This window comes from Felis catus, chromosome B3 (genome assembly GCF_018350175.1).
Source record: "Felis catus isolate Fca126 chromosome B3, F.catus_Fca126_mat1.0, whole genome shotgun sequence".
Classification (NCBI taxonomy): Eukaryota; Metazoa; Chordata; class Mammalia; order Carnivora; family Felidae; genus Felis; species Felis catus.
Genome location: NC_058373.1, coordinates 59,799,588 through 59,823,504, shown reverse-complemented (window position 1 = coordinate 59,823,504; position 23,917 = coordinate 59,799,588). Strand labels below are relative to the sequence as shown.

Genomic DNA, 23,917 nt, shown 5'->3' with positions numbered 1-23,917 from the left:
AGCAGTTTCTATTTTAGTAAAAAAAAAAGTATGTGAACATATATTTTACTGTAGACTTTTTATACATTTTTCTATGATTTTCATGAATTCTTAAACACACACAAAAAGGTGAAAAGTGGCTACTTCTTTTTTTAAAATTTTTTTAAATGTTTATTTTTTTAGGGAAAGAGACAGCATGAGCAGGGGAGGAGCACAGAGAGAGGGAGACACAGAATCTGAAGCAGGCTCCAGGCTCTAAGCTGTCAGCACAGAGCCCGACACAGAGCTCGAACTCACAAACCATGCAATCATGATCTGAGCTGAAGTTGTATGCTTAACCGACTGAGTCACCCAGGGGCCCCAAAAGTCTATTTCTGAGACAGAATAATTAATGATCTTATTTTCATTTATCTCTATATTAGACATCCTCTATAAAAAATTTTTATTACAAAATAAGTCATTTTACAAGAGCTCATATATAAGACATTACTAATCAACTTTTTTAATGTTTATTTTTTTTTTGAGAGAGCGAGAGAGAGCACAAGCAGGTGAGGGGCAGAGAGAGAGGGAGACACAGAATCCGAAGCAGGCTCCAGGCTCTGAGCTGTCAGCACAGAGCCCAACAAGGGACTCAAAACCACGAACCACAAGATCATGACCTAAGCCAAAGTCAGACACTTAACCAACTAAGCCAAAGTCAGACACTTAACCAACTAAGCCAACCAGGTGCCCCTAAGAAAATTTTTTTAACGTTTATTCATTTTTGAGACAGACAAAATGCAAGCAGGGGAGGAGCAGAGAGAGAGGGAGACACAGAATCCAACCCATGCGGGCTTGAACTCATGGCCTGAGGCAAAGTCTGAGGCTTAACAGACTGAGCCACCCAGGCGCCCCATAAACTATGAGTATCTCTTAAGTGAAATTCGCATAACATAAAATTAACCACTCCGGAGTAAACACTTACAATGTAGTGTAACCACTACCACCTCTATCTAGTTAAAAAAATTTTCATCACTCCAAAAAGAAACCACATATCCATTAAGTAGTGGTCCCCAATTATGAATACCTTTTAAGCATTATCAGAGTAAATACTGGTATAATTTTATATTTTTACAGGATTTGTATTCAATATATGTAGAACTTCAGTCAGAGTAAAATTTCAGGGGCTAACCAGCCCATCAATAAGCTACTACTTCTTTTTTTTTTTTTTTTAATTTTTGTTTTAAGTTTATTTATTTTGAGAGAGAGCAAAAGAGCACAAGTGGTGAAGGAACAGAGAGGTTAAAAGAAAATCCCAAGGAGGCTCTGCACTGTCCGCACAGAGCCCAATGTGGGGTTCAAACTCAGGAACAATGAGATCATGACATGAGCCAAAATCAAGAGTCAGATGCTTAACCAACTGAGCCACCCAGGCGCCCCAACAAGCTATTATTTATAAAGACTGCCTGATCCTAGCTAGCCTCTGAGTGTCTGACCCAAAATAATCCACACTACTGAGACTCCCTGAAGACCTGGTGAGAAAAACTGAGCTAAGTGAAGAGAATCCCCTCAGGGGTCTGGATAAAGACTGACAGAGAACTGTCAGGACTATGCTCAGTGTGAGTCAATCTTTAAGTCTAGATTCATTACAGACCTAAATCCACATTATCCAGCGAATCAAAATCTGGTCTCACATATACGGAGTTTAAGAGCTATTCATATAATCATCTATAATCTGATTTTTCATTCCCAAAATCATTATGTATATCAAAACTGAGAAAAGCATCAAGTACTGAAGTTTTACTAATCCTCTCATCATCCCTTACATCCTAGTCAAGGGGCAAAAAGGCTATATAATTAACAAATACATTAAAAAAGATAGGGGTGCCTGGGCAGCTCAGTCAGTTAAGCTTCCCAGTCTTGATTTCAGTTGAGTTTGTGACCTCGAGGTTCATGGGATCAAGCTCTGAATCAGATCTGCACTGATACCACAGAGCCTGCTTGGGATTCATTCTTTCTTTCTTTCTTTCTCTCTCTCTCTCTCTCTCTCTCTCTCTCTCTACCACAGAGCCTGCTTGGGATTCTTTCTCTTTCTTTCTCTCTCTCTCTCTCTCCCCCTCCCTCCCTCCCTCTCCCTCTCTCTCTGCTCCTCCCCCGCACGCATGAGTATGTGCACGGACATGCACACACTCTCAAGATAACTACTAAAAAGAAAGAAAAAATACACAAAATTACCTTTATCTCAATTACCTTTTCATCAGTAATTATTTGATAAATATTTAGATCTTACAACATCAAAATTAGACTGACTTGGACTCCAGTAACCATGGTACAGACAAAATAACAGATATGCAAAAGTTAGCCATTAAGAATAAAATGTGAGAAGTTTAATACATAGGGGCAAAAATGTATACAACTTCTAAATTATGATGGTGGATTTAATACACACACTTAACTCTTCTCCAAAACCCCACTAAGCAACAGTAAAGGAAAAAATTTCTTAAACATGATTTTTCAAGGGAAAAAAAAAAAAACAGAAGAAAAGATAACAGCAACAGAATTTTGGAAGAATGATCATCTATTTCACAGACTAGTGGAAGCTGAATTCTAAGCCAGCAGTAGAGAAAGCCAAGAAGCAACCCAAATTACACCCCAGAACCACCATGCCCAAAAAAGATTCAGGACTTGGCAACAGCATCAGGTGAGTCTGGAAGTGGTGAGGGTGGAGCTAAAAACAGGAGGAGGACGGGCTGCAAAGCTATTTAAGAAGCAGTTCAGGGGCGCCTGGCTGGCTCAGTCAGTAGAGCATGTGACTCTTGATCTCTGGAGTCGTGATTTTGAGCCCCACGCTGGGTATAGCGATTACAAAAAATAAATAAACTAAAAAAAAAAAAAAAAAAAAAAAAAAAAAGGAGCAGTTCAGCTCTCAGATCCTCTCTCCCTGACCCTCCTCTGCCCTGGAGTAATCCCTTCAGAGCATCCCTGAAGAAAAAGAGGAATAATTATCAGAAAGTACCATACTGAAAACAGGGAGATTAAGTGAAAATTTACCTATTGAATGGAACCTAAACCTGACTCTCAACACCCCCAGCCCTCTTCTATCAACAGACTTCTAGAACAATGGCAGCCAGCAGACAGGAAATTAGACATTTTTCTGGGGAACCTGACCAAGCTGAGATAAATCAAAATACTAATACTAGCAGACCCCCCCCAAATGGCCCAGCAGATCACATCACAGTGAATCCCAGAAATAAGCACCCACCACCAGTTCAGAATGTCTAATGTTCAGAACTTCTAATCAGACTGTCTTTGAGCAAACAATCAAGGATTATCAGACACTTGAAGGAACCATTCAATTCGAAAATGAAACATCTAAGGGCGCCTGGGTGCCTCAGTCAGTTAAGCGTCTGACTTCACCTCAGGTCATGTTCTCACGGTTTGTGGGTTTGAGCTCCACATCAGGCTCTGTGCTGACAGCTCAGAGCCTGGAGCCTGCTAAGGATTCTGTGTCTCCCTCTCTCTCTCTGCCCCCTCCCCACTTGCACTCTTTCTCTCTCTCAAACATTAAAAAGAAATTTTTTTAAATGAAGCATCAAAACTAACTAAAATCTATTTGAAGAAGCATGACTATTCCAGGGAGTAGAAAACGTCTCAAAAAAACGATTAATAGGGGCACCTGGGTGGCTCAGTTGGTTAAACATCTGACTCTTGATTTCGGCTCAAGTCATGATTTCATGGTCATGGGATGGAGCCCCACGTCGGGCTCCGCACTGAGCATGAAGCCTGCCTGGGATTCTCTCTCTCCCTGTTCCCCTCTCTCTCTGCCCATCCCCACGCATGTGCTCTCTCTCTAAATAAATCAGTATCTTTTAAAAAACTGTTACTAATAACCTTAGGGAGACAAGATACTATATCCATAACACAAGACAAAATATTATTTTTTTAATAAAAAGAAAGCACATTCAGAGAAAAATAGCCCCAAAGTAGAGGGGTGCCTGGGTGGCTCAGTCAGTTAAGTGTCTGACTTCAGCTCAGGTCATGATCTCACAGTTTGTGGGTTTGAGCCCTATGTCATCGGGCTCTGTGCTGACAGCTCAGAGCCTGGAGCCTGCTTCAGATCCTGTGTCTCCCTCTCTCTGCCCTCCCCAACTTATGCTCTGCCTCTGTCTCTCACAAATAAATGAAACATTTAAAAATTTTTTTTAAATAAATAAAAACCCATAGGTAGAAATAACTCAGAGAAAGGTCAAAAGAAGGCTGAACCTGGCAAATGCAATCCTAGGCATATATACAAAAGAAATAAAAACACATGTCCACATAAAAACTTGTGCGTGAATGTACACAGTAGCATTATTCACAACAAGCAAAAAATGGAAAACAACCCAAATGTCCATCGACTGATGAGTGAATAAAATATGCTATATACATAAAATGTAGTATTATTCAGAATAAGAAAGGAATGGAATTCTGATACATGCCGCAATGTGAATGAATTGTGAAAACATGCTAAATTAAAGAAACCAATCATAAAAGACTACATAATGTATAATTCCCCTTATGAAATGTCCAGAACAGGCAAATCTAGAGAGAGACAGAGATTAGTGGTTGACTAGGGCTGGAGATAGGAGAAACAGGAGTGACTACTAAAGGGGATGGGATAATTTGAAGGGAAAAAGAGAGATGAAAATGTTCTAAAATTAGATTGTGCACTAACTGCACAACTCTGTGAATATACTAAAACCCATTGGAGGAGCACCTGGGTGGCTCAATCGGTTAAGTATCCGACTTCAGCTCAGGTCATGATCTCGCAGTTCGTGAGTTTGAGCCCCACATTGGGCTCTGTGCTGACAACTCAGAGCCTGGAGCCTGCTTTGGATTCTGTGTCTCCATATCATTCTGTCCTTCCCCCACTCATGCCATGTCTGTCTCTCTCTCTCAAAAATAAACATTAAAAAAAATTTTTTTTCATGGGAATGCAAGCTGGTGCAGCCACTCTGGAAAACAGTATGGAGATTCCTCAAAAAACTAAAAATAGGGGGCGCCTGGGTGGCTCAGTCGGGTAAGTGTCCGACTTCAGCTCAGGTCATGATCTCACGGTCCGTGAGTTCGAGCTCCACGTCAGGCTCTGTGCTGACAGCTCAGAGACTGGAGCCTGTTTTGGATTCTGTGTCTCCCTCTCTCTCTGCCCCTCCCCTGTTCATGCTTTGTCTCAAAAATAAATAAATGTTAAAAAAAAAAAATTTTTTTTTTTAAAAACTAAAATTAGAACTATACTATGAGCCAGCAATTGCACTACTAGGTGTTTACTTATCCAAGGGATGCAGGTGTGCTATTTCAAAAGGACACATGCACCCCAATGTTTATAGCAGCACTATCAACAATAGCCAAAGTATGGAAAGAGCCCAATGTCCATCGATGGGTGAATGGATAAAGAAGATGTGGTATATACATACAATGGAGTATTAGCAATAAAAAGAATGAAATCTTGCCATTTGCAACTACATGGATGGAACTGGGGGTTTTACACTAAGTGAAATTACTCAGAGAAAGACAAGTATCATATGACTTCATTCATATGAGGACTTTAAGAGACAAAACAGATGAACATAAGAGAAGGGAAACAAAAGTAATATAAAAACAGGGAGAGGGGACAAAGCATAAGAGACTCATAAATATGGAGAACAAAGGGAGGGTTAGTAGAGGGGGGATGGGCTAAATGGGTAAGGGGCATTAAGGGATCTACTCCTGAAATCGTTGTTGCACTGTAGGCTAATTTGTATGTAAATTAAAAAAAATAAAACTAAAAAAAAAAACTTTTTAATAAAAAAATAAAAATAAAAGCTAAAAAAGGTGAACAACACTGTATGTGAATTATATCTCAATTATCTCAATAAGGCTATTTTTTTAAATGTTTATTTATTTTGAAAAAGAGAGAGTGTGCAAGTGACAGACAAAGGAGAAAGAGAATCCCAAGCAGGCTCTGTGCTCACAGTGCAACATGGGGCTCAATCTTACAAACCATGAGATCATGACCCGAGCCGAAATCAAGACTCAAACACTTAACCAATTAAGCCACCCAGGTGCCCCAAAAACTAGTTTTGGGTTTTTTTGTTTTGGGTTTTTTTCTGGTTTTTTTTTTGAGAGATAGAGAGGCTCAAATGAGCAAGGGTGGAGAGAGAGAGAATCCCCTGAGGGGCAGAGAGAGAGAGAGAGAGAGAGAGAGAGAAGGGGGTCTCACTAGAAACGGGACTCATGTTCACCTAAAGCAAGCTTCGAGCTCACCCGAAGAAGCAGGGCTCAAGCTCATGAATTGTGAGATCATGAATTGAGCCAAAGTCAGATGCTTAACTGACTGAGCCACCCAGTGCCCCCAAAACTACTTTTTTTTTTAAAGATAGTTGAGGAAATCCCCCAGAAAATTAAAAAGAGAGAAACAACAAGAAAATTACAAAACTAATTATTTCAACATCCAAACAATAAGTATTCTATTATAGGAAAAATTTCAAATAAGAACAACCTCCAAGGACTACAGTGAAAAGGAGGTGAGTGATGCACCAGGCACAAAAGGCAACAACACAGATTAGAAATTTGGAGTCTCCAAAAGAGGTTTCTTCAAAGAGATAAAGTTTGAGGGCCTCAAACATCTTGAGGAGATTATGACAACTGGTGGAGAGCCTAGGATTGATGGAAGAAAATTGTAGAAATCTAAACAAATGAAACAGACAATTATCAATTCCAGAATAAAAACAAGAAGCGATGTAAACATGAAAAATAATAATCCACAGATTCTGCTCTGAATGGTGTTTATAATAATAGTCCTTGCCGTCAGCACAGAGCCCGCCTGGGATTCTCTGTCTCTCTGCCTCTCCTCCGCTTTGTTTCTAAAAATAAATAAACTTTCAAAAAACATTTATAAAAAAAGAAAGAAAAGAAAACTAAAAACCATCTTGATACCCTCAGTACAGGAATGTACTGAGGGAATTCGCTTATTGTACATCCACTCAGAGAAATATCATACAAGTTTTCAAAAGACAGTATAAGGACTATGTAACACTGAAAAACCATTATGATGCAATGTTAACTGGAAAAAGAAGATGAAGGTTGTATGTTCACTATAAATAACTTTATTTTAAAAAAAGCAGACGTGTGGAAAGACAAAAATATTAGTAGCAGTTGTGTTAAAATAGAATAATGATTAATACCCCTTTCAATTTTGCACTAACATTTTCAAAAATTTAAAGACCTAGTATAAAATTTAAACATAAGTAACTCTGGAAATGTTCTAAGACTAGATTGTGATGACAGCTGCACAACTCTGTAAATGTACTAAATATTGCTAAATTATACACTTGGAATCAGTATATTTTATGTTTATACATGATACCTCAAAAATTGTTTAAAAAAAAAAAAAGACATTCAGAGGAAAACACTTTTTCTATAATACTCACATGAGAAAATTCAGGCTGGGATGGGATAGGCAGTGACCCAGGAGTGAAGACTGGTGTGCTCTGAGACACTGGTGTTGAGGCTTGAGGTGATATAGTGGGCTCAGGTGGGAGAGGGGGGTGTTCTATCTCCAATGGTTCTTCATCTTGTAGTTTCTTCTCAAAACACTCTCCTTTTCCTTCTGATAACATGGACATGTCCATTGGCTCATCTGGTTTAAAACAGGAAAAACAAATTGAGAAATAAGCACTCATCAATATTACTCATGTTCCAATACCACTAGTAACAAGTGTATCACAGCAATTTCCATTCCTAAAAACATAATGATTTAATTTTCAGAAAAGCTGACAGATTAATAGTAGACTGAGTCTAAGAAATCTAGCAATGCTTTCTTCCCCTGGGAGGAGGAAGGTCCACACTCTCCAAATCCTCAGATATAGATTTCATTGGCGGGGGGGGGGGGGGGGGGGGGGGGGGGGGGGGATACCCACTCATTCCCTTGAAATGTTAAATTAACTCAACTCCTCTGAACCCCTTTCCCTACCATTGCTCAGTTTTTCCACATTTTGTATGGGAACACCCACATTAATGTCACCTAATTTAACCATCGTATATTCTGCCACAGGCCTTGAGAGGCAGCAAATTTATTCACCACTCCAATATCTACTTATTTACGAACTCATTACATTTGCATTAACAATTGCTAAGCACAGAGAAACGAATGCCAGGAAAATACAGAAGAAGAAAAAATCTGTCAGTGCCAATCAGCAGTGATTTATCAAAGAACTAAGTGTAAGCCACTAATCCTGAGATAAATTGCTCAGGAGTGAAACACCAACACACACCACCACCACCTCCCCAATGCTTTCCCATAGTATACTACCCACCTGTAGGCTAACAGGTTCTTCCTCAGAGCCAGCCTAGCTAGGTAGGTCTTGATTCATCAACCCTTTTTCCCCTATTTTACAACCTGACCCCAAACAGGCTTCCTTCTAGACCACATTCACAAATTATCTATATATACCACTAAGTTTTTCCCTGCCATCTACATTCATGCTACTGACTATACCTCACCTTGGTGCCTACCCTTGCTGCTTTGCTTGATTTAACCTCACATTCCAGTCTAATGCTAGGTTCCAGATCTGGTGCTGCAGGCCTTGAGCATGCTAGCACAGCTGTGTTAAGTATTTTCATTACACCGTTTCAGTTTCATTTTCATCTCTCTCGCCATGACAAAGTACTCACTAAGGACCTACTGTTCTAAGCACTACATATAAAAAGGTTAATAATTTTAGAAAGAAAGAAAAGAAAGGAAGGAAGCAAGCATATATAGAGCCACAAACAGTTATGCACATGTTAAGCGAACACATTAAATCCAAAATACAATTGACAGGAGAAAATACAGTATGTTATATGAAAGAATAAAAAAGAACGCTGAATCATATATATAACATAATCCCAAGTCTGTAAAATACTTCTTTATGCATAGAAAATACTCTGAAAGGAAATATATCCAAGTACTAATTATGTCTGGATTGTGGTATCCAGGTGACTTTTATTTTCTTATTACTTTCCTATGGGCTTTCCAAACTTTCTACAGTGAGTATTAATTATGTTTACAATCAGGGAGAAAGTATTTTTAGTATATTTATGTGATATTCAATTTTCACACTATAAATAGAAAAAATGGTTTTAAGTACAAACCAAACTTAACTTGCATTAGGATTTTTGTGGAATGGATTGACTTTTATTTTTTACTAAAGATATTATTAATCATGCTATGCTTAATATGATACCAGTCTATTTGGCTACCTACAATTGACTTCAAGACAAACAACAAGACCCAAATTTAATGGCAAAAGAAAGTTAAGATTACATTTTGTCATGGGTAAATTAAACCTGAAAAACAGTTAAACATATTTCTATATTTATATCACTCAAGAGTAGAGACAGCAGGATATCATAGGAGGCATATAAACAGATGAGACCATAGGACCTGGAGGCAGCTGCCAGACTTCAAATTCTGCCTCTATGACTTAGTTGTGAAATCTCTCTGTGACTCCATTTCCTCATCTGTAAAATGGAGATAAAACATCTACCTCGGGTTGCCTGGGTGGCTCAGTCGGTTAAACATCTGACTCTTGATTTTGCCTCAGGTCATGATCTCACAGTTCCGGAAATCAAGCCCCACGGTGGGCTCTGCACAGACAGCATGGAGCCTGCTTGGGATTCTCTCTCACCCTTTCTCTCTCTGCCCCTCCCCTGCTCTCTCTCAAAACAAATAAATATTTTTTAAAATTAAAAAAAAAAAAAAAAGTAACACCTATTTCTTAGTATTGTTGCGAGGGTTCAATTAAAAAAAAACAAAAACAAAAACAAAGAAAAGCACCTAGAGCCAAAGAGAAGCACACCAAACAGTGCCTGGCATACCATAAGTGCTTAATAAATATTAACCATTATACCATCATTGGTATGTGAAAGAATTAAAAGGAGAAAATCATGAAATTTATTGGAAAAGACTTCGTAAAAGTAGTAGGAACTTAGAAATACCTTGAGTGACTGGATATAAGACTAAGAGAGAGTAAAAGAGATATAGATAACGAGATAAATTAAGTAAAAAGGAAATCTTTCTTGTGAATAAAGTAATGTAAAATCACTAGGTCCTCAAAGGAGGAAGTGAATGAAATCAAAATTTCTACAACCTGCTCCTAGCTATTCTTTGACTAAAACTGCTTGATGATAACAAAAATAACAGTTAAATAGCAAAAGAAACAATTTTTGGTTCCCTTTCCCCAGCAGCATGTCAACATGTTGCTGGAAACTTCTGGGTTATTAGTAACAAACCCGGTTCTTCACTAATAAACTAATATAACATACTATTCTGAGTTCTATCTTAACAAATTTTACCCTACAGATCTTTTTAAAAAATCAAGTCAAAAATACAGAATTCTCATAAGAATGAGCCCCTTATACTAGGCCACATCCCTGAAGGGGAGATAGACATGAGTCCTACTGAATAGTTTAGGTCACAGTGTCTGAACATATAAAGAAACAGTACGTTCTGCAAGGCAGAAGTGCTGCTGCTCGTCTAATCTGAGAGCAACAGACAGATCACGAGAGCTCACCTTTTCTCCCTTCTTGCTCTGTGGGACTGCTAGGAACGATAAAAGGGGTAGATCGGAAAGCATCAGGGGAAGGAGCAACAAGATCTGAGGAATTCCTTTATATAAAGAGAGAATCACAGGTTATTGTACCACAGCCACAGTTGTGCATTTGTTTTTTACTTTCTGATAGCAAAAATATCTAAGTCATCCAAACAAATCTTATTAGCAATCTCTCAAACATCTACCTGAGGCTCATGGAAGAGCCATGAATAATACTTAACTATTTCTCACACCAGACATATCCAAAATTAGAATTAAAAAAAAAAAAAAGAAGGATAAAGCCATATGATTATAAGAGAAATAAACAATCAAACACAAGGACATCATGATTGCAAAGCAAGATGACAAAGAGCTAAAAAATAAATTCATGTGCAAAACTGAGATAAAAATACTCCAAATTTTACCTAATATTAGAAAGATCATGCACATTTTTATTTCAAAAAAAAAAAGCAAATCTCTTTGCCATAACAGCGAGATAAAGAACTCCAACTAAGGTCAACTATAGTACAATCTATTCTCCACCCCTATGCGGTTAAATGGAAAGAAATGCTGGTCAAATAGAAGAGCAGTATGCTTGTTTTGGTTGTATAACAGAATGTAACTGGGCAGTTTCTGTCTAGTGAAACAATTGGGCTACTATTATAAACTTCCAAATGGGGGAGTGCCTGGCTGGCTCAGTCAGAAGAGCATGCGACTCTTGATCTCAGGGTTCTGAGTTCGAGCCCCAAGTCGACTGTAAAAATTACTTAAATAAATAAAACTAAAAAAAACCCTCCATATGGGAAAGTAGAGCTACCTGCCTTCAATAGGTCCACTAAGCTCTTAACCCCAAAATTCTAAAGCCTAGAGTTTGCTTTTTGATTTTAAAAAGAATTCTAGACTAGCAATTTCAGCTCTTTCAACCTTAGCCTAAGACCCTCAGATACATGTTTCTTTGGCAGAGCTATTTTAGGCTTACTTACGTGGAAAGACTCTCCTGAACAAGGGACCTCTGACCAGAGAGCTGCAGGAGGTGCAGAGTGGTGGCAGGTGTGGAAGCCAGAGAACATCCACCTTCTTCCCTTGAAGGAGTAGAGCAACCATCAGAAGCTATTTTAAAAGAGAGAGAGAGAGAGAGAGAGAGAGAGAGAAAATCCAGTTTCATTTGCTTCTCAAATTGACAATCCTGAGTTTAAAAAAAAAAAAAAAAGGAAGAGGAGGAAGAAGAAAGCAAGCAAGCAAGCCACTCAGTACTGCAAAGAGTAATACCAATGTTTCCAACCATGTTCCAAGAGAGCAGAAACTGTTTTCTAATAGTAGTACAATCAATGAAATGCCATGCTAACACAAATTCTAAGTGACCACTAAATACCATCCTCCCTAAATTACGGGTTTCTTTAATATAGAATGACAAAACGTATTCCTTAGTCCTTTCCATCATGATTAAACCTTGGGAGGAAAAAGGCAGAATACTTATCCCTCTGCTTGGCTGCTCTGCTTCTTGTGAAGCTTCTATTGTAAAACAGCAAGTAAGCCTTTTATTCCAAGGTCTATCTATGGTGAAGTAAAGCTCATGCCATGAAACAGATGGCAGAAGTAAAACAATGTGCATCAAACCTGATGATATGAATGCAGTTTTCATGATTAGAACCTGGGCCTCCTCAGAGGAGACAGAAAATACTAATGCATTAATAAAAGAATATAAGAGCAGTCATTGACTTATATTATGAACAATCTCTTGTTGGTCACTTCTCAGCAAGAGACAGGGGTATTAGCTGCATTAATCCCAAGTATAAAGGAATTTCTTTCTGCTAGGCCATAACTTCCTATTTCTGATAGATGAACTAACTAATAAATAGATGAGTAGGCAGACTATTGCCCAGGTGATTATGAAAAACTTACATTTAATTATCATGATAATAAGATCTGAAGACCTATGATGACTCTAATAGCTATTCTGTCCTTAATATTAAATTTACTATATTGGGGCACCTGGGTGGCTCAGTTGGTTAAGAGGCCAACTTCGGCTCAGGTCATGATCTCGCAGTCCGTGAGTTCGAGCCCCGCGTCAGGCTCTGTGCTGACAGCTCAGAGCCTGGAGCCTGTTTCAGATTCTGTGTCTCCCTCTCTCTGACCCTCCCCCATTCGTGCTCTCTGTCTCAAAAATAAATAAACGTTAAAAAAAAATTTTTTTTTTAATTTACTATATTATTCCTCAAATCTCCATTTCCAACACAGAGAGAAAACTATGTTAAAATGTAAAACAGGGGCGCGTGGGTGGCTCAGCTGGTGGGGCGTCTGACTTCAGCTCAGGTGGTGATCTCACTCATTGTGAGTTCGAGCCCCGTGTTAGGTTCTGTGCTGACAGCTCGGAGCCTGGAGCCTACTTTGGATTCTCTGTCTCCCTCTCTCTCTGTTCCCCCCTGCTTGTGCTCTGTCTCTCAAAAATAAATAAAGATTAAAAAAAAAATTTTTTTTTAATGTAAAACAGCAATCATTCCCAAAAAGCCTTTCTCATTAATCAGTTAGAAATGTATTTTCCTTCCATACTACAAACAAGTCTGCATACCTTTTATAAAGTGCCTTCTAATTCAAACAGTAGGCTCAGAACAATAATAATAAAGTTTAGATCTTTGGAGAAGAGGAGCTACAGCAACTAATCACTCTTTATACCTGTTTTATTGCTCTGGTCAAACAAGTCTTCCTGAGTTGACAAAACCTCAGGCTCTGGGGACTTCTGAATCTGCAGTCCACCTTCCAAAAGTTCTTGAGCAGATATTTGTTCTTTTGTCTCCACAGCAGCAAGAGATACTTTGCGACAAGGAGGCATGTCCTCTGACCTAGGAAATTCAAACCACCAGGAGAAAAAGTTGCTATACATTCAAATGCTTTCACCTTTGAATTAAGATTTTCCTGGGGCACATGAGTGGCTCAGTCTGTCGAGCAACTGACTTTTGATTTCAGCTCAGGTCATGATCTCATGGGCGTGAGGTTGGGCTCCACACTTGGCATGGAGACTGCTTAAGATTCTTTCTCTCCCTCTGCCTCTTCCTCTCTCTCAAAAAAAAAAAAAAAAAGAAAAAAAAAGAAAAGAAAAGAAAAGAAAAGAAAAGAAAAAAGAAATAGAAGAAGCCTTTCCTGTTTTGTGTTTTCCTTTAATAATTTCAAAACTTCCAGAGGCTCTATTTATTCAAAGTTGAAACAAGCTACTTTTTATAATGACATGAAGACCTCAGCCCATTTAAAATCTTGTCTCAGTCTCTCACACAGCAATTTTCCAACTTTGCTCACAGCTGTGCAGCATGCTGTCCATGATTTCTCATGAGTGATTCAAGGATTTTTGTTACATATACTGTTACCTACGTGAGCATGAAGGATTCTAAACCAAACCACAACAATGCCAGTCCTAATGAGGACCTTCCACAAAGTTTAGATGTGAATTATCCTCTGTGCTATTGCCACACACATTATCTGCTGCTGACCTTTTCCATTTGTTCTGCTCAACCTAACCCCCAAATCAAGAATCCTTCATACCAATACCACTCACACATGTAAAACTCTCATTGCTGGCCCCTTTCCAGAGACTTGGGAGGTTCGCCTATTAAAAAGTTAGCAAAACGAGCTACAGGGAAACTTCCTAAAGAAAAGCCTAAAATGTCAGCCCATGTGAGGGTGAGTGTTTTGTATTAGAAAGACAACTTCTCTTGGGGTGCCTGGGTGGCTCAGTCGGTTAAGCCTCCGACTTTGACTCAGGTCATGATCTCATGGTTCATGGGTTCAAGTCCTGCATCAGGCTCTGTGCTGACAGCTGGAGCCTGCTTCAGATTCTGTGTTTCCTCTCTCTCTGCTCTTCCCCTTCCCCTGCTCGTGCTCTGTCTCTCTCCCTCAAAAATAAACAAACATTAAAAAATTAAAAGAAAAAAAAAGACAAAACAACTTCTCTTGATAGTCAACTTGTTCAGGACTCCATTCCCCACCATTTGTATTGAAGGAAGTTATAAGAAAATACTGAATGCTTATTCATCACCTCTACCAAACTGGAAGCATCCCACTTTTCCTCTGCCATATCCAAACGTGAGCTGTTGACCAGAGGCAATGCAGTTTGGGACATAATAATCACCAGAAGCACAGCAGAAGGATAAGCCCAATTCCTACTAGGACTTGGGAAAAGAATACGTCCATAGCTATACCATAAACTATTAGATGTAGGATACATGAGGACTCAAAGCAATCTGGGTGTTCCTCAATTATAAGAACAGTAAATTTTCAAATATAATATTCATGTGATTCCTCATAACACTAGAGATAGAGAAGATAGGAACTCCTCCCACAGAGACAGTGTCTCTGTAGACAAAGATCAGAGAGGAATGACAACCAAAGATTAAGGAGTCATGCTTACAATTACGGCAACAATAAAATGGCTTTGTAATATGCCTAAAGATAAGGACACGGTTAAGAATTCATAAATAGTTTCCACTGGACCAGAAATATGCACAGTACAAGGGGGGAGGAAAATCAATAATTTCTAAAAATGTTTCCATCTAGCCAAGTAAAACAAGTATGAAACTTAAAAATACTTTCTAGAAACTATAAAGTACTATAACAGAAACCTAAAAGAGCAGAGTTTACCTTGCAGGTGGTGAACTTTGCTCATCTACCACATGTACATCCTTACTGGGCTGTGCTACCACAGGGACATCCTTGCTGGGCTGTTCTGCCATGGGCATATCTTCATTGGACTGTTCTTCATGCTTAATTGCTTGAAGTTTTAGAAGACAGGAAGGAGATACTTAATTTTCCAAAGTACTAGAAGCAGTCCCAGATGCTTTTTTAAAGGCAAAGATTTAACAAAAGAAGTCCAATTTGAAAATATAAACAGACATCAATGCAAAAAGAAAATAACCAGTAACCTTAATCAAAACTAACCAAACCAAACTAAAACAAACCTTACCAAAACTCTTAATCTGCAACCCATCAACTAACAAGTATTTGCCAGACAACTCTGCAACCTTACTATACTAACTTGATTATATTAACCTAGTAGTTATAAACTGTATTAAGGAATGAATAACTAGCTCTAGCTTAGGAGGAAAACGCTTATAAACAATTCCAAATGCCAAAAAACATGTTTCATACCAATATTAGCATCCACATCAGACAGCCCAGTGTAACTAGAGTTGGTAGTTACTGACAGTACAGGCTCTTTGTCTACTTCATATGTCACAGTATGTTCTTCAACATCCTGGCTCTGGGAGAGTTCCAGAACTCCAAAGCCCAACTGTGATGAGGCAGGATCTAGAAACAAAACCCCAAGAAGTTAGGTAGCATCCCACAATATTATGCACTGTGTAAGGTCCTGTCCCTTAGCAAAACAAAAAGGTCATTTTAAGTCCTTCACAAGAAAGCCCTGCCTCCAAAGTTTTTCAAAATAAACTCAAGAATAAAGGCACTAAAAGTGAAAGGGAAAAATACATAACGAAACAAAAATTACATATTCTAAAACCTTCTGAGCACCTAACATATAGGTAGACTATGTCTACTTTCTGAAGATATACATAAACCATACCTACACACACAGTAATTCCGATCATACTTCCACCCACAAAGCATACATTCCCAAAATATTTGAAAACCAAATGTAACAAGAAAAAGAGTCAATATGCAGAAAGAGAGCTATCCAATGAGCATCAAATTCCTGAACATCAAATTAGGGGGAATATCTTAGACAAATGCGACTTTCTTAATGACTATCCTCATTTTAATGATGAGAAATCTATAACCTGACAACAAACAGAAATTTGGATATCTTCATGCTTATGTTAAAGGGACTTAGAACAATCTACTATCTAGATAAAGGCATAAAGCTACCTTCAGCACCAAGGGAGCGTGTGGTAGTATCATCTCTAATATCTTCTTCCTTTTCCTCCTTCTCTTTCTCTTCTACCTCTTCTTCTTTCTCTTCTCCCACAGGAGGAGCAGATTCCACTGACATTCCCAAAACACTACATGGAAAGACACAATCGTGTGTTCTCAGATAGGTTGGGACACTTTGCTCAAAGCACTCTTCTAAATTTATTTTAACAGCCCACACACCAACCAACTCTTACGCAAATTTGAAAAAAGTAAAAAGCCTCGCCCCCATCAGTGCTTCTTTCTACAGAAAGCACCTGAAAGGATAACAACTCAAAACGCTGCACTGAATTAAAGAACACAAATATTTAACAAAAGAAAGGAATAAACACATTTGAGTTTTCACTTTCTCCGAAAAAAATATAAACAGGGAGAGAAAAACCTTACTCTCAAGAGAATAACTGACAAATGACACAGTAAGATATGCATTGGATATGCAGTCAAGGGACTCAAAGATACATCAGCTGAACCAGACACAGTTCACCAAAATATTTAAGAACATTTTTTAATGTTTATTTATTTTTTAGAGAGAGAGAGAGAGAGAGAGAGTGAGTGCGGGGGAGGGTCAGAGAGAGAGAGGGACACAGAATCCGAAGCAGGCTCCAGGCTCCAAGCTGTGAGCACAGAGCCTGACCCGGGGCTCGAATTCATGGACCACGAGATCATGACCTGACCCAAAGTCAGAAGCTTAGCCGACTAAACCACCCAGGGTCCCTACACAAAAATTTGTTAGTATAAAAATCTTAGACTACATACATAGAACCAGAATGTCTGAATAAAATTCTGGTAAAAAGCCTGTATATTTAGAAGAAGTTAAGATTACAGGTCAAAAAACATAAAAATAAAGGACAACAATCAGGAAAAAATACTACAACAAATAGAACAAAATAACAGTCTCCCTAAAATAGAAGGAATTCACATGAAGAACCCCAAGACATAGGTGAACAGACAGACAACTCATAAAAAAGGAATATAAGTTATCTTAAACATGTAGGAAAATAGAGAAAACAACCGTTGCCCATCAAATTGGGGAAAAAAAATTGTCAATACTATACTACTATTCAGTGCTACCCAAACCTGAGATAAGCACTATCATATACTGTTTACGAGACTCAACCATTGAGTTTACTATGAACTAATAGAATGTTTCTGGAGAATGTTTGGAACATTTGGAAAAATGTTTCTAAAAAAAACCTCCAAAACAATGTATACACCTAATAATTTCAATAATTTCAATTTTAAGAAATAATTTGAAATGTAGAAAAATCCTTGTGCAAACTTATTTCTCAATGTTTACTGTAATTAAGAAATACCTAGGGGTGCCTGGGTGGCTTAGTCAGTTAAGTGGCCAACTTCAGCTCAGGTCACGATCTCGTGGTTCTTGAGTTTGAGCCCGTCTTTGCGCTCTGTGCTGACAGCTCAGAGAATAGAGCCTGCTTTGGATTCCGTGTCTCCCTCTTTCTCTGCCCCTCACCCACTCACCCTCTGTGTCTCTCTCATAAATAAACATTAAAAAAATTTTTTTTTTAACTTTTAAAAGAAAAAAACTTCAGTAAACTTATTAAGAGTTTTAATTGTCAGGGCGCCTAGGTGGCTCAGTCGGTTAAGCAGCCAACTTTGGCTCAGGTCATGATCTCACAGTTCATGAGTTCAAGCTCCACATCAGGCTCTGTGCTGACAGCTCAGAGCCTGGAGCCTGCTTCAGATTCTGTGTCTCACTCTGTCTCTGCTCCTCCCCCACTCATGCTCTGTCTCTCTCTCTCTCTCTCTCTCTCTCTCTCTCTCTCTCTCAAAAAAGAATAAACGTTAAAAAAATTTTTAAAAAAAGTCTTAACTGTCATGGGAAAAACTCCATATTGTTAAGCAAAAAAGTCAGCAAACACAAAATTTTACTCTACACATGTCAGCTATCAAGTGTGCACACAAAAAAAGAAGGAAAATATGTCAAAATGTTTACAGCAATTAGCCTCTGGGTGGCAGAATTATAGATAACATTTTTTGCTTCCTTGAAGCTTTCTACACATTTAATTATTTCATATAAAGACTACTAAGCAGAACTATAATGAGCATTAAGAGGTGAAAACATAAATTTGCAAAGTTAGGGGACCATGATCCAAGGAAAAGGGACTAGTAAAGATTTTCACACACAAAAAATAGAACATTACCTATGTAACCAGGAAGACTAGTTATATAACCTCAGGAAATACAGCCCCAAGTTGAGTTTCTTGGGAACCAAAGTCCAAGAGCAAACATGACAAAATGTAGAAGAGCAATGAAAGACAGCACAAACCACATACTTTGGCTCTTCTTCAGTCTCCTTTAGTGGTTTTCCTTCATGTCCCTCCCTGACCTCTAAGTTCAGTGAGTCCTTGGAGCTCTTCTCCATCTTTACTCACCTCCTTAATGATCTTACCCAGGCTCATGGCTTTGAATATCATCCACATGCTTATGACTTTGCAATTTAAATCTCCAGCTTAAGACATTCCCCCTGAGCTCCATCCAGACTTGCACATCATCAAGTGTCACCAATTGTTTATTGAAAAGGCAGCTCAACTTCAACATGTCTAAACCTGACCTTCTCCTCTTGCAGTCTTTTTCCATCTCATCTAGCAGCAACCCCATTCTTCTAATACTCAAACCAAAAATGCAAAATCATTGTTACCTCCTTCCTCTCATACTCCACCATCCAATCAGCCTTTGAATCCTATTTTCAAAAAAACCAGAATCTCACCACTCCTCATCTACTTCTACTCTGGTGTAGCCACAGTCATTTTGCCTAAATTATTTCAATAGTCTCCTACTTGGTCTTCCTGCCTCTGCCCTTGCTCCTCCTTCAGTCCATTCTCCTTTTTAATTTAAATGGATTTTAAATTTTTTCTCCAGCTTTATCAAGGTACAATCAACAAATAAAAATTGTACCCTCTTCTGTCTACTCTTGATCCAGCAGCCACAGTGATCCTATTAAAATCTAAGTCAGATCATGTCATTCCTCTGTTCAAAACCCTTAAATGCCTTCCTATCTCAACAAGAGTAACAGCTGACTTCCTCACAGTAACCCATAAGGCCTTACATATTCTGGTTCCCCTTACTTTTCTGACCTCTTCTCCCAATTCTCTCCATCACTCTACTCCAGCCATGCTAAACTCCTTGCCATTTCTCAAATATTCCAGGCACACTCCTAACTCAAGGCCTTTGCACTTGGCTGTTCTCTATGCAATGATTGCACTTACCCCAGATAACAGCAGAGATCACTTTCTTAAGAACTTTCTTAATGTTTTTTTTCATTTTTGAGAGACAGAGCACGAGCAGGGGAGGGGCAAAGAGAGAAGGAGATACAGAATCCAAAGCAGGCTCCAGGCTCTGAGCTGTGAGCACAGAGCCCTATGCGGGGCTTGAACTCATAGACCTTGAGATCATGACCTGAGCCAAAGGCGGACACTTAACTGACTGAGACACCCAGGCACCCCACTCAAGAACTTTTAATCAAATGTCTTATCAGCCAAGCATTCCCTAAGTCACCCTATCTAAACTTGCAATTCCTTTGATGTTTCCTATCCCCTTCTCTGCTATATTTTTCTCTTCAGCCCTTATCAGTTTCTAACATACTATTTACTTATTGATCATGTATTGCTATATCCCATACAAGAATGTAAGCTATATTAAGGTCTACGATTTTTTTTTCTGATCCTCTGCATCTCCAAAATTCAACAATGCTTGGCATATAGGAAATATCCAATAAATATTTGTAAAATGATCAAGTGAATCCAAACAGGCTTGAAATAAACCAGATTACAGGCAAAAAAACCCAGTCCTAATGGTTAAACTTTTCTCCACTGTCTAAAGCTAATGGAAAGGAAAACAAAGGTTTAAATACATTATTTAGAAGTACAAAAGTAGCTGACATAAGAACTAAAATAATTATCAATAATTGGGAGCGTATGGAGTTAAGTCCTCATCTTTCATTATGGAATTCAATTGTCTTAATTTGATAAAATAAGAAATGGCAGTATTAGTTTTACAATATTGTAAAATATTAGTTTTACAACAGTATTGAGCACCAGGAAGATAACCTCTCCAAGAAGTTAAAACACACTTACAGCGTAGCCTCTGTGAAAGGACACCAAGGGTGGGAAAGGACTCTGCTTTTAATTATGTTTTTTTTTTAAATAAATTATGTATTTATATTACTCTGTTAAAAATATTTGACAGATCTCACTAAAATTAAAAAACCGTTCTGTGAAAAACCTTCTGAAGAGGATGAAAAGATAAACTAGAGTGAGAGAAAATATGTGCAAACCAGATAGCCTACAAAGGACTAATAACTAGAATATATAAAGAACTCTAGAAACACAATTTTTAAAAATCCAATTAGAAAATGGACAGAAGACATGAACAAACATTTCCTTGAAAAGGATGTACAGATGGCAAATAAGCACATCAAAAGATTTTCAACATCATTTGCCACTAGGGAAATGCAAATTAAAATAATGTGATATCACTACACATTTATCAGAACGGTCATAATAAGAAATTGTGACAACACCAAATGCTGGTAAAAATGGAGAGAGACTGGATCTCTTACACTGCTAGTGAAACTATATAATGGTATAGTTACTCCAGAAAGAGTTTGGCAATTTCTTAAAAAACTAAATATACAACTACCAAACAGCCCAGCAATTTCCCAATGGCCATTTATCCCAGAGATAGAAAGATTATGTTCACTTAAAAACTAGCACACAAAAGGTCAGAGCAACTTTATTTGCAATAGCCAAAACCCAGATCAATCCAGCTCTCCTGCAACAGGTAAACGGTTAAACTGTGGTATACCCATACCACGGAACAATAAAATAAAAAGTAATGAACCACTAATATATGCAACAATTTGGACAGATCTCCCAGGAGTTATGCTGACTGGGGGGGGGGGGGGGGGGGGGGGGGGCGGGAAGCGGGGAGGGAAGCCAATCCCAAAAGGTTAATGTATGATCCCATTTACATAACATTTCGAAATGACAAAATATTACAAAGGACAGTCTTAATTAGCGATTGCCAGGAGTTCAGGTAAGACAAAGAGGTGAACATGGTTATAAAAAGGCAGATACAGAGGTAACTAGACTTTATAAAAATTCACATACATGAATACAAGTAAAAGTGGGGAAACTTAAATCATTCAGATTTTATCAATACAGATATCCTGGTTAATATACTATAGTTTTGCAAAACGTTACCATTTGGGCAAAGTTTATAAAGGATCTCTACATACTATTTCTTACAACTACATGTGAATCTATAATTATCTCACTTTTTTTAAATGTTTAACAGAGAAGGGCACCTGGCTGGATCAGTCAGTGGAGCATGCAACTCTTGATCTTGGGGTTGTGAGTTAGAATCCCATGCTGGATGTAAAGAATACTTAAAAATAAAATCTTTAAAACAATAAAATAAAATGCTTAACAGGGAAATAAAACAATCTATATTTCTTTAGTATATTTTAGGATGCTCCATGTTTAGGACCATCAGCTTAGATCAACCGAACACTAGGTAAGAGAGGAAGATTTTTTTGGAATTTTATGCAAAAAATTCACAAGCAGCTTTTTAAAAAATACTTGCATTAACGAGTAAATACATACAAACGGAGATCAATATACCTGTGTTTTGAAGAACTTTCATTCTCTTGGAATCAACCCCAATCCTTTCTAGATTCATGGCCTTTGCACTTGCAGTTCCCTCTGGAAAGCTCCTCCTCCCACCAGCCACTCTTCTCCCCAGCTCTTCAAACATGTCTAACAAATTCATATTTATAGTTTAGATCACATTCCTCAAAGAGGCTTACCCCTATCACACAGATTAGGTCATATTTTCTTTCTTTCCTCCCTCTTTGAAATAACAATTGTAACTGAATAGCTGTTTATGTAATGATTTAACACCTTTCTCCCTGTTAAATTATAAGTTCCATGATGGCAAAGCCCCTTTAAAACACCTTACCACAGTGCCTGCACATTTCCTGAATGTAAACGTTCAAGGTTTTTTGGTTTTTGTTTTGTTTTGTTTTTTTAGGGAAAGGGCAACACATCAATGCAAAAAAGGAAAAGTGATAGTATGGGACTTCTCTAACAGCAATGCTTCACTTATGAGGGGTATACATACTTCCTGCCCCCACTGGTTCAAACCAAGGTGCAGGGTCACAAAAACACAAATAACTTTGGCACATGTTCACTTTAAAGTATCATAAATTTAAATGCCTACAGAAAGCAAAACAAGGTAACAAAAAGGGGTGAAGTGGCTAAGAACAAAAGCAAAAGTACTGCAGTAAAAGATGAATAATTAACTTCAGTGTCCATGTACAATTGTGAATTGCAGGGACTATGACAGACCAGAGCACTCATGCTCACCTATGCAGAGGTTAGCTGCTACTCACAGCTCCAGGCAAATGTTACCAATAATACAAAAGTTGCATTACCTCTGGACTAGTAATGCCAGAAGCTGAAAATCCAAGTTTTATGTAAAATTTCCCCATTTAAAATTCTATCAATTATTTCAAATATATTTTACAACCATGTGTGGGCCAAAGACAAGCCACCTGCAGGTCAAAATAAGCCCACCAATTTGCAGATTGTTCCAAAGCATCAACTAATAATTTGGGAGAAAAAACTTATGTGCAAACAGAGTACTAAATAGAAGGCAAAAAAAAGGGGGTGGGAGGGCATTTATTTTTTAGATAAAACCATAGTCTTTCACCACCTCAACCTGACATTCTCCTCTTGGACTAGCTCCCTTTTCCTACTCAGCCACCACAAGGCTCCTGAAGTTATCTAAGTTCTCTTTTGATTTTAGTAATTTCAGGCAGAAGACTAAGAAGCACTGAATAGTAAAAAAGAAAGAGAAGGCACTGGAGTCAGGAGGGCTCAGAGCTCAGTTGCCACTTATACGCAATATATTCTAGAACAAGTTATCTAACATCTTCACCCATCAGTTTCCCCCTCTATGTAATGGAAAGAATATAATGTCTTCACTGTACAGCTGCTCTAAGGATGAAATTAAATGGGAATATGTATCAAACATCCAATCCTGACAGAGGATCCTATCCTAACAGAGGATAAACTCAAAAAATGGGCAATGTAAAACTACCCATAAGACAAAGTAAAAATTGAATACTGTTTAGGGTATGAATTAATAAACATCCTGGGTCTAAAACTGGTAATTTAGCTGGTAGATGGAAAGCATGCCTAATAGTTTTGATAATATGCCTAAAAATTTTTTGATTATTTTTTCCATTAAGTCATATCTATATTAAGAATGAAGAATGATTATTTATTTTACGTGTACAATACAAATCACAATTTGAATAATACAAGTGTAAAAAATGTTATTACCTTCACAAAAGAGGTTCTGGCTATCAGTACTAATGTACCAGTGAATATGATCCTCAACTCCCACTACCTAATTCACAAAAATAAGATTAA

General features: G+C 38.1%; 1 protein-coding gene across 9 annotated transcripts in view; it reads right to left on the bottom strand.

Annotated features, from left to right (window-relative positions):
• TP53BP1 (tumor protein p53 binding protein 1) overlaps window positions 1-23,917 on the bottom strand; it is a 93,058-nt gene that overhangs the window by 43,074 nt on the left and 26,067 nt on the right. For 7 of the 9 annotated variants that reach the window (XM_045059446.1, XM_019832577.3, XM_006932585.5 and 4 more), the window contains exons 6-12: window positions 16,416-16,549; window positions 15,684-15,842; window positions 15,177-15,306; window positions 13,221-13,387; window positions 11,531-11,657; window positions 10,530-10,624; window positions 7,407-7,615 (exon numbers count right to left, since the gene is read on the bottom strand). In XM_045059446.1, the coding sequence (XP_044915381.1) occupies window positions 7,407-7,615; window positions 10,530-10,624; window positions 11,531-11,657; window positions 13,221-13,387; window positions 15,177-15,306; window positions 15,684-15,842; window positions 16,416-16,549 (1,021 nt within the window). Of the gene's footprint in view, window positions 1-7,406; window positions 7,616-10,529; window positions 10,625-11,530; window positions 11,658-13,220; window positions 13,388-15,176; window positions 15,307-15,683; window positions 15,843-16,415; window positions 16,550-22,102; window positions 22,238-23,827; window positions 23,895-23,917 lie in introns of all 9 variants that reach the window. The other 2 variants (XM_045059445.1, XM_019832578.2) reach the window with 2 other exon arrangements.